At 44.7% G+C, this 11126-nt stretch overlaps 1 protein-coding gene across 5 annotated transcripts; it reads left to right on the top strand.

The window, feature by feature from the left end:
- Positions 1-6145: 6145 nt before the first annotated feature.
- Positions 6146-10862, top strand: LOC127254723 (putative late blight resistance protein homolog R1B-17). 5 transcript variants are annotated; one of them, XR_007839482.1, is made up of 3 exons: positions 6146-9764; positions 9892-9970; positions 10501-10862. XR_007839482.1 is itself a non-coding variant. In XM_051279975.1 (3 exons), exons 1-2 carry the CDS (start codon positions 6275-6277, stop codon positions 9915-9917), a joined length of 3516 nt encoding a protein of 1171 aa, XP_051135932.1. In that variant the 5' UTR covers positions 6146-6274; the 3' UTR covers positions 9918-9933; positions 10501-10862. The 5 variants fall into 5 exon arrangements, 3 of the variants coding, with proteins under 3 accessions (XP_051135932.1, XP_051135931.1, XP_051135930.1); XR_007839481.1 differs by having other exon boundaries at positions 9889-9970; XM_051279975.1 differs by having other exon boundaries at positions 9892-9933.
- Positions 10863-11126: the final 264 nt, after the last annotated feature.

The following is an 11126-nucleotide window of genomic DNA, read 5'->3' as shown; positions in this document are numbered from 1 at the left end:
CGGCGCCGCAATCGAAAACGGGGTACGCCTTCCACTGCTACTACTTCTGTGCATGATTCTTTGCAGGCACCTCTACAGATTCTCCGCCGGGACCCTGGGACTTCCACTCAGGTGCCTCCCGCTGCCAATCCGGAGCAGCATGGTCCCAGACGACTTCGCTCTGGTGTGTGGGTGACATTTGGGGAGACACAGATGGTCCCAAATCCCTCACAGACACTCGGGAGGCCACTGCAGGTACTACCGGCGCATCTCAGCACCCCTACAGAGGCTCATCGCCCCCCTGCTCCTCCTCGGGTAACCTTTGCCTATTCCCGAGGGGGTGCATCTGAGATGCTGCTTACTTCTGGTGTACGTGTTACCTTTGGGGACTTCATGTTGCCATCGGAGACCTCTTCGGCCCACCCTCTGGCTGAACAGACTACGGCACCCCAAGTTGACAGTCATGTTCTCCCTCTGGATGATCGGCTGCCGAGTCCTGCCCCGGCGACTCCTACCACCGCCCCAGCCCTTGGTCTCCTACCGCAGCCCCCATTGGACGCTCAGGTACCCTCTCCGCCCTTGCCAATCTTTCCTGATGATATGCAGGCACCTCCGGAGCCTGTGCCACTTCCCCCTGCTCAGTCTCTGGCAATTTGGGGACTTCCCTCTGGTCATGGTCTGGATAAAGGGAACGCAGTGCTGCTCTCTGACCCCCCTGCGTCACCTATTTGCAATCGACGTGATCTTTCAGTGGATACATGCCTGTCGGCCACCGGTTCTCCCTCCTCGGAAACCCAACGGGACGAGGACTCTGCACTACAAGCCAATTTTGCTGAGGACTCGGATGGCGACTCGCCCCTCATTAAGGATGGCCAACTGCCCCTCATCGACTCACTGTCTCTTTCCCCGAGGGGAACTACTGATCTTCACGCTGGTGATCTACCTGTTAATGCATCTGCCGGGACTGAACTCCTCCCTGAATTTGGTCCGAACCCACCCCTTATGCGGACTTCATCGGAACCGCTCCCTCTTATTGTCGCCTTGTCGACGGAGTCGCATCCGAGCAGGGGGTGTGCATTTTGAATCAAGCTGCCGATCCTCCGTCTCTCAGTGGCTCCTTAGTGACAGTGTCGGATGACCGGCCGCAGGTACTGCTGCCGACCTTCTCTAGACCGGTTACCCGCAGCATCTCTCGTCAACAAGTAAGTTCCTCTCGTCGCCCTTCTGCTGGTTCTCGATGACAGATACTTCCCTCTTGGTTTGGAATGTGCGTGGGGTTGGCAACCCCCGAGCTCAACGAGAGGTACATTGGCTCTGCAAGCAACACCGTATCCGCCTTCTTATTCTTCTTGAGCCTATGGTTATAGCGGACGTTGCATTCTTTTGCCGGCGGTTTGGTTTCTCCCAGATGCTTACCAACGCGGTCAATTCTATCTGGATTCTTGCTGATGCCTCCTATAAACTGGAGCCCATCTCGGAGATCGATCAGTGTCTTCATGTGCAGGGTTCGTCTCCGCAGCACCGCCGCCCCTTTTTATATCTGGGATCTATGCGCGATGCTCTGTCACCCAGCGCCGTGCCCTTTGGTCTTTCTTGCAGGACACGGTGGCCTCGTCATTGGGGTCTCATTGGCTGATCGGTGGCGACTTTAATGCCATCGCAGACATATCTGAACGGAAGGGCCCAGGTCGCCCTAAGTTGCGCTCTATTAAGGATTTCTCAGCGGCTATCCTTGATGCGAATCTTATTGATGCTGGTTTCGAGGGCTCTCCCCATAAATGGACAAATCGGCGAGTTTGGGAGCGCCTTGACCACATTCTCTACAATACTGCCTGGGAGGATTTTGCCGAGACGACTCGAGTCAGACACCTCCCGCGGATGCATTCGGATCACGCCCCGCTCTTGGTCTGGTTCTCGCATGAACGACACCGCCTTGCCTGCATTCCGGTTTCAGAACATGTGGACCAGACACCACACCTTCCAAGACCACGTCCGCCAGAGTTGGGCTGTCCCGACGGGTACCACCGGTCTCCTCAACCTGCAACTGAAACTTGGATGCCTCAAGCAGGCTCTAAAGTGGTGGAACAAACAGGTATTTGGTAATGCTTTTCAGGTACTGGCGGCAGCAGAGAAAAACGCAGAGGAGTGCGAAACAGATTTCGATCGGGATCCCTCTGACGCCAACCTCCTCTGTCATCAACGTAGCGCTGCGGCTCTGACACATGCGATTGCACTGGAGGAGGCTTTCTGGAAACAAAAAGCAGCCTGTCGGTGGGCGGTCGAGGGAGAGCGGAACTCCCGTATGTTCCACTCCATGGTGAAGGAATGACGCCGGCGGGCGACGATTTTCTCAATGGCGGACGGTGCTCGTACTCTTACTGATCACTCAGATATTAAGCGTTCTGCCATCACCTATTTCTTTGAGATGCTGGGACAGCCTGATGATGCCGACACCTCGGGAATGGATGCTTGGCGGATCCACCGCCCCAGGTCCCGCCGGCCGAGTACACTCGGTTGCTTGCGCTGCCTACGCTTGCGGAGGTTCGTGCTGTGGTTTTCTCGATTGATCAGGATAGTGTGGCTGGCCCTGATGGCTTCTCTGCCGCCTTCTACCAAAAGTGTTGGGATATTATCCAGGAGGATGTGTTTGATGCTGTACGGGATTTTTTTTTGGGAACTCCTCTCCTGAAGTTCTATACGGCGACGACTCTTATGCTTATCCCCAAGAAGGACGGACCACTCGCTTGGGCTGATTATCGACCTATCAGCCTCTGTAATGTGAGTAGTAAGATCTTCACAAAGCTTCTAACCATGCGCCTTGGCCCGCTTCCGCCGCAGCTCATATCACCGCATCAGAGTGGCTTTGTCCAAGGCCAAGCGATCGCTGACAATATCCTGCTGGCTTCGGAAATGGTCCATGATCTCAATCTGCGGGGTGAATCGCATAACTTATTGCTGAAATTGGACCTTAACAAGGCATACGATCGGGTCTCGTGGCGGTTCTTACGGCATGCCCTTACCAGGTTCGGTTTCCCGGTTCATTTCATCACCTTGATCATGAATTGTGTTGAGCATGCTTGGTACTCGATCCTTGTGAATGGGGACCTGGGTGGGTTCTTTCCCTCCTCGCGAGGCCTTAGGCAGGGAGACTCCTTGTCCCCGACCCTGTTTGTTTTGGCTGCAGATCTTTTATCGCGCGGCTTGGAGCGCCTATACAGTCATGTCCCGGATCTGTACTACCGGTGTCGTGGTCGGTTCCGGTTGATGCACCTAGCCTTTGCGGATGATGTCCTCATATTTGCTAATACCTGTGGCGATCACATCAACCTTCTGACGGAAATTTTGACGACCTATGCACGGATTACTGGTCATAAGGTGAACTGTCAGAAAAGCCAATTTATCTTCAGTCGCCAGTGCCCGGAGAGTGTACAGCGGCAGCTTCAATCTGTGACTGGTTTCAGCAAGGCTGGACTTCCCCTTACATATCTCGGTGCACCGCTCTATGTGGGCAATCGGCGTAATATTCTTTATGAGGAACTGATTGGGAAGCTCCGTCGCTATCTGCAGCGTTGGGATCGATCGGTCCTATCACATGGGGGTCGCTTACAGTTGATCAGGAGCACTCTGTTCTCGCTCCCCCTCTATCTGCTGCAGGTACTTTGCCCCCTAGACTGTCCTTCATTCTGTGGAGCAGCTTTTTACTCGTTTTTTCTGGGGCTCTTATCACGGGCACCGCCGCCGCCATTGGATCTCCTGGGCGGACATTACACGGCCACAAGAGGAGGGTGGGCTTGGCATTCGCCGCCTGTCTGATATGGTTCGGGCATTCTCGTTTAAACTGTGGTGGCGGCTCAGAGAGGGAACCTCCCTTTGGGCTCGTGCGCTTCAACAGAAGTATTTTCGCAACTCCTTCCCAGGCTTTGCACCTTGCCAAAGCTACGACAGTCCGGTATGGAAGCGTCTCTGCCAGGTTCGAGATGAGGCACAGACTCAGATCATTTGGAATTTGGGACGTGGGGAGTGCTTCTTCTGGTATGATACTTGGTGTGGTGATCGCCCTCTCTGCACGGACCGCCAGGACCGTCCCCCGCCGATACGGGTGAAAGAGATGTGGTCAAATGGGACGTGGGATTTGACGCACCTTCGGGCCTACCTTCTGGCAACACTTGTTCAGCAGGTCTCTGCGATTCTTTTTTATCCCCTGACTGCGGATCAGCCAATCTGGAAGTCCTCGACTGCAGGTTTTTTTTCTACGACTTCTGCTTGGGAGATGAGCCGCACAGTTGGGGCTCGGAGCTAGCTTTCTTGCAGTCTATGGTCGCCGCTTCTTACTCCTACAATGTCGGTTTTCCTATGGCATTTATTTCGCCGTCGGATACCCGTCGATGAGGCCTTAACGAAGATGGGCCTTCATATTGTTTCTCGCTGCCAGTGTTGTCGGGAGTCTGAGACGATCGAGCACTTATTCTTCTCGTCGGCGGTTGCGCAACGTGTGTGGCATCATTTCGCCGACTTATTTCGCATCCAGCTCCCAGGGACCCATGCGCCCCACCTCATGGTTTCTGCTTGGCGCCTGTCCTCCCCTCATGTGCGGAACATCCGTGCCTCTATCCCTCTTCTGGTTTTTTGGTTTCTTTGGACGGCACGGAACGACGCCAAACACCGAGGTATACAGATTTCGTCTGACCGGATTATTTGGCGTGTTCACTCTCATTTGCAGGTCCTTTGGCGTGCTGGCCTACTTCAGCGACAACATTGGTCAGGGGATTTCCACCTTGCTTCTCGTCTTGGCCTTCGCCTCCCGCCCCCGGTTCCTCGGCCGCCGGTTTTAGTGCACTGGGAAGCTCCTACTCCGGGATGGTTCAAACTCAACACTGATGGGGCATCACTTGGAAATCCAGGTGCTGCTGGGACTGCGGGCATTATTCAGGACGCCACGGGCGCTCCCCTTGTGGCCTTCCAGGTCCCACTCCCCCACGCGACAAATACTTTGGCTGAGTTGCAGGCAATTCGATCTGGCGTGGACTTAGCAGTGGCGCGAGGCCTCCTCCCTCTATGGATTAAGACGGACTCCGCCAGCAGTATCTCTTTACTCTCCTCCTCGGCGGGACATTGGACCCTCCAACCTTGTCTCCATCACCTGCGTCTACAACTACGCACCATCGTTGGAGGATCTCCCATATCTACCGCGAGGGCAATAAAGTGGCGGATAACCTTGCGGCCACATCAGTCTCTTTTCCTCATATGCGGATTCTGGAGCCAACGGACATTCCTGCGAGGACTCGTGGCTTCATCCATGCTGACGCAGTGGGCCTTCCGTGCTTTCGCTTTCATTAGCTTTTACTTGCTTTTATAAGTTTCTTTTTACTGCTTTACCCTTTTTCGACATTGTACGCACAAACTTTTAGAACTACGTATGGCTTGATCTCGTTTGGGTACGTAGGCAGCTCTTTGAGCCCAGCCAAAAAAAAAAAAAAAACCGTAATTGAATCAGCTAGTCAAACCAGGTAACAACTAACGGCTATTGAATCAGCTAACAGCTAACGGCTATTGAATCAGCTAACAGCTAAAAGCTATCAGCTAATTACCAAACGCACCCTTAAAGAGACAAAACAGGTAGCCATCCGTACCGATCCATATTTATAAGTATTAGACTAGTAAAAATATTTGGTTTGATCGCTCTCATATGAAGGTCCAAAAACTCTAATATTTTGCATGTGTATTCATTTTAATGATTCTCAAACATTTTTATCTAAATCTATTAGTAAAAATATTTGGTTGGCCATCCCAAATATTTGGTAACTAAATTCATCTTTGGTGTATATTTATATTAACTTCATTATAATTGTTTGTGTTTTTAAAATGGATAGTATAATATGTTATTCATTTTTATTTTTTTTTTCCCATAAAATTACTAAATCTGTATCTATTTTAAATTTTCAAATATTACATTAAAATTTTTATTTTTAGTTCAATTTTATATAAAATATTTATTCATATCAAATAAAAAGCTATTAAAAAAAAAAAAAAAATCGTAATGCAATCAAGAAAACATAGGCCAAATCCTTAAAATGAAGTAAATTAGAAGTCATTACCGAGCATGGAATTATCAGCATCACTCGTTAAAGATAACGTTTCTTATTTCCTCTCATACATGTCAACTTGAACCACTCCTCTCGCAAAATATGTCTTTCATACATCTCAACCGCGACCTCTCTCCCTACTACATCTTCATCTTCAATTCTTCATCTGAATTCATCTGTGTCTTAATTTCGATCTTCATTATCTTGGAGACATGGCTGTTGCTGCTTATGCATCCTTGGTTTCTCTCACTCATGTCCTCGAAAATCTCCACTATCGTGCCCAATTTCATATCCCTCGTGCTGACATCCATCAAGTCGAATCTCTCCAGGAAAATGTCAATTCCTTGCTGGAATTTGTCGAGCTTCATTCCGAAAAGAAGATCCCGGAGCTTCAAGGTTTGTGGAGGAAAATGGCAGAGGCTGCCGCTGAAGCAGAAACTGACATCAACTTCCATGTAGGCAATCTACTCTATGCCAAATTTCAAGGAGAAACGAGTGATACTTCAAACTTCTCAGCATTCTGTGATGAAATGGAGACACTGATCCAAAAGTTTTGTTCCATTCAAAAAGAGTTTCCGGTGATCGAAGAAGAGGGGGAGGATGCTCAAGCCCAAAAGCAATCCAATTATGATTCTGTTGCTGCTGGTGGTTCGTCTGCAGCTGCTTCATATGTCAGCAATGTTGTGGTTGGACTGGATGAGCATGTGAACAGGATAAGGGACAACCTCGTCAGAGGTAGATCTAATCTTGAAATCCTTCCGGTTGTCGGTATGGGAGGTATTGGTAAGACCACTCTCGCTAAAAGTCTCTTTGAAGATTCATTTGTTGTCGACCACTTTGATTTACGCATCTGGCTTACTATATCGCAAGAATATAGTGCTGAACAAATCCTTAAAGTTGGTCTCGAAGGAAAGGCAGGAGAAAACGAAATATGTGAAAGTTTAGATGAGTTGGGAACTAGATTCTACCAAAAATTATTCGGTAGAAGGTACTTGATTGTTATGGATGACATGTGGTCAAGAGGAGCTTGGGATGATTTACGGAGGTATTTTCCTGACAATGAGGATGGAAGTCGTATTTTGTTGACGACTAGACTCTCAAACATGGCTACTTCTTTGGGTACTCGTGATCCCTATCTATTAACATTTTTAGATGAGAAAGAAAGTTGGAGTTTATTCTGTCAAAATGCTTTTTCTCAAAATGGTTGTCCATACAGTCATTTAGAGAAGTTTGCAAAGGACATTGCAAAAAGTTGTAGAGGGCTTCCTTTGGAAATTGTTGTTGTTGGTCGATTTCTTGCGAATTCTGACATGACTGTAAAATATTGGGAGAATATTGTAAATAACTTTAGCTCGCTTGCTAATTTGGGATATGATGAGCATTGTCGGAAAGTATTATCTCTAAGTTATGAGAGTTTACCCATTCATCTCAAACCATGTTTTTTATATTTGAGAGTTTTTCGTGAAGATAGTGGGATTGTAGTCTCAGAGCTAATCAACTTTTGGATTGCTGAAGGATTCATTAAATCAAAGAGATATAGAAGTTTGGAAGATATTGCACAGGAGTATGTAGAAAGTCTCTTAGACAGAAATCTAATATACAGTTGGGCTGGATTACGTTTGTGTGGCATTCATGATCTTTTACGGGATATCTGTTTAAGAGAATCTGAAAATGAATGTTTTCTCCAATTTCCTAGAAGGCAAAGAGTTCAAAGATGGTTTGTAGGAGATGTGCGCTGTAATCTTTGTCAAGAAAGACTCAAGGACAAAGAAGGAATTCATATAGTGCGACCATTTTATGTATTTGGATTATCGTCACAAGTTAATCCTCTTGTATGCGATGCTTGTAGGATGGTGTATTCGCATATTAAAAGACATAATTTAGTAAAGAATGCAAATTACAATGATGGTTTGGACACAGAAATTTTGCAGCCAATAGAATTGCGTTGTGTTGATATACTGGTGATGGAACCATTCTCTCCTTCAACATTACTTTGGAATCTTCAAAGGTTAAGCATTTCAATCCCAACTACAGATTTATCTATAGAGATATGGGAGATGCCACAACTAAGAGAGATTCGATGTCTACACGGAAGAGTTCATCTACCAGATCCTATAGCCACTGTATTTGAGGGGGAAGATTTTATTATCCTGAAGGACCTTCACACCTTAGATGGAATGCGTAATTTCAATTGTTCCAAACAAGTCATTGATCGGATCCCATATTTGAAGGAGTTGGACGTTGATTATGAAGATGGATCTAAGAGGGGTGTGAAACAGCTGAACTATTCTCTATGTAATCTTGAGCAACTACAGAAACTTGAATTTCTATGTATAAGAGAATGCTTGGAGAAGATGACCTTCGCTAATTCCCTCAAGGAATTGCGTTTGATCAATTGCAGAATGGCATGGGAAGATATGTCGATTCTTGGTTTGCTGCCGAGTCTTGAAACACTTGAGATATCTGGTGGCGTGCCGAGGTTAGTGTGGGAGCCTGTTCAAGGGGAATTTCTTCGCCTGAAAGAATTGGACATTGCCTATAATGATTTAATGTTTTGGAGAGCAGAATCGGTGCACTTCCCTATTCTTGAGAAGCTTCAACTTAATAATTTACGTTTATTGGAGGAGATCCCTTCAGGAATTGGAGATATACCGACACTGAAATCAATTGGTGTGAAAGAATGCAGTGAGTCTGCTGTTGATTCGGCAAAGGAAATATGGGTGGAGCAACATGAGTTTGGAAATGAGATTAGAATTGATATTACTGATAGATATGGGGTCGAATATCAAATTGGTACTTTCACTGCAAGAATGACAAGGGCTGCTTGCCATTCCTTGGCTTATTCAAAACGTCTTTCGGAAAGACTCGAGAAGGTTGTTCAGGACGGCCGCCACGCTCTAAACACAAAACAAATGGTAGCTGTGGAGGAAGTCATCCATATTTTCAAGGACTTTGTTGAACTTTATCACCTAAAAAAAAGCCAAGAAATGGAAAGTTTGGCAAGAGAAATGGCCCAGGCTACCCATAAAGCAGAGGTTGTGATCCACAGGCTACGCTCGGAAACTTTGATGCCTATACTTGGTAAGTGCGTCCGTGAAGATGTGGAAAGGCTGTTGGAAAAGATAGACTTCATAAGAAAGTCGTTGTCAGTGGCTAAAGAGGAAGGGCAAGAAAACGAACAAATTGATGATGTCGTTGCCGATAATGAAGCCACTTCCTATGATATCAACTCACTGCGAACTTGGAGGGAACTTCCTAACAAGGATGAAGATCTGAGAGAATATCAAATTGGTTCTGTCACGGCAACAATGACGGAGTCTGCTAGTTTAATCTGGTCTGATTTAGCATGCCTACTGGAGGTCCTCCGAAAGGCTTCTGAACTCGGTCGTCATCATCTAAACACAAAGCTAATAGAAAATGTCGACGAATCCATCAGTGTCCTGCAAGATGTTGTTGAAGTTCATCCTCAAATTATACTCCAGCACACCGGAGATATTTATGAAGTGGACATGTTTTCTCTTGTCAACGTAGCAGAGCATCTGAATTCGAATCATCTTGGGCGACAATCTCTGAAAGATGCAACTAATGAAGAAATCTTATCCTTCTCTGGTTATGTGGAATGGTTTTTGATAACTTTTAAAACCACCAAAGAATGTTTGAAAGGTATTAATGGAAGACAACTCAACTCGACTCACTCGCAAGGTATTAATTTATTTTTCTCGACAATACACGTCCCCAATAACACATAGTTTTGTTTTCCTTTTCAACTTATTCCTATTTAATTTTTCATCACATTGATGCAATCTTTTTTGCCTCTATTTGTCAGCAGAAGAATCAACTGATGAAGCCATATAATTATCTGCACAAAATGGTGATTGTTAGCAATACTTTTCACGTGGGAAAACATAGTATGTAGTTTAAAAAGGATCGACTTTTATTTTTTTTAATTTTTTTATATACGGAAAATATCAAAAGAAGTCAGCTTTAACAAAGCAAAAAGATGTCTCATTATAAATTTTGTGACCTTTTAGAAAGGTAATATTTTTCAGTTATTACTCGATCTTCTCCACATATTTTTCTTCTTTTATTATTTATTTTGTATTGTGCATTCAATCATTTTATTTGTTATTCTACCATTTAGAATTTGTATCTCACAATTTAATTAAGATTTTAGTGTTTGTTTGGATTTAAATTTTAATTTAAATATTATTTTGATATGATATTTTACAAGAAAAAATAATACTATATTTACTGAAATTATTTTTTTTTTGTTTTGTATAAAAAATAAAAAAAGTGATTTGAGTTGCAAACCACGGAAACATGAGGTTTTTGTATATGTTTGAAACATTAACAATAATTATTTTTATTTATTTATTTATTGTTATTATTATTCAAGCTTTCATTAGTTACCAATTTATATTGCAAATTTGGGTTTCAGGTTTAGGAGAAGTTGGAGTTGTCTTCATATTGGGTAAAGACTTTATTCTGATTTTAAGTTCATCAAAGACTCACCATTTTCATCATCAACATCAGTAAGAAGTTTTGCAATAGCCATATTCTCCTTAAGTTTATCCCTCAGAGTGGGAGAAGTCTACAACAAAAAAAGCAACACATATATGTCATATCAAAGCATAATGTCAAACCAAGAATATACCTGCAACAATAACAATAACACGTGATGCATAGATGCTGATAGAATAGGTAATCAATCAAACCTTTTATATATTTTGTATCTAATGCTATTGTGGTAGTTTCTAAAGAAATTGTCTCACAGTTGCTATCCAAACAATGAAATTAACTATTGGCCAGAAAAATCATATAATAACTTGATAAAAACATGATATACACATATACTATAGAATATATAGAGCAAAACAAAAGCTAATAATGATTTTAAGTTTCTTACCCTTGATCTAAAAACATAATTTCAGCCTTTTGATCTAAACTCAGCTCTTCAACTTTAAGGCCAGAAGATTATAATGCTACTGCCTAAATCAGTCCTATCAAAACAAAATTGTCCAAAGAAGTAATTAGATTTTTTTCCAAGGACATCAAACTTTAGCC

This window comes from Andrographis paniculata, unplaced genomic scaffold (assembly GCF_009805555.1).
Source record: "Andrographis paniculata isolate CXL003 unplaced genomic scaffold, ASM980555v1 Contig52END, whole genome shotgun sequence".
Taxonomy (NCBI): domain Eukaryota; kingdom Viridiplantae; phylum Streptophyta; class Magnoliopsida; order Lamiales; family Acanthaceae; genus Andrographis; species Andrographis paniculata.
The sequence above is the reverse complement of the archived record's forward strand: the minus strand, read 5'-3'. Positions and strand labels throughout refer to the sequence as shown.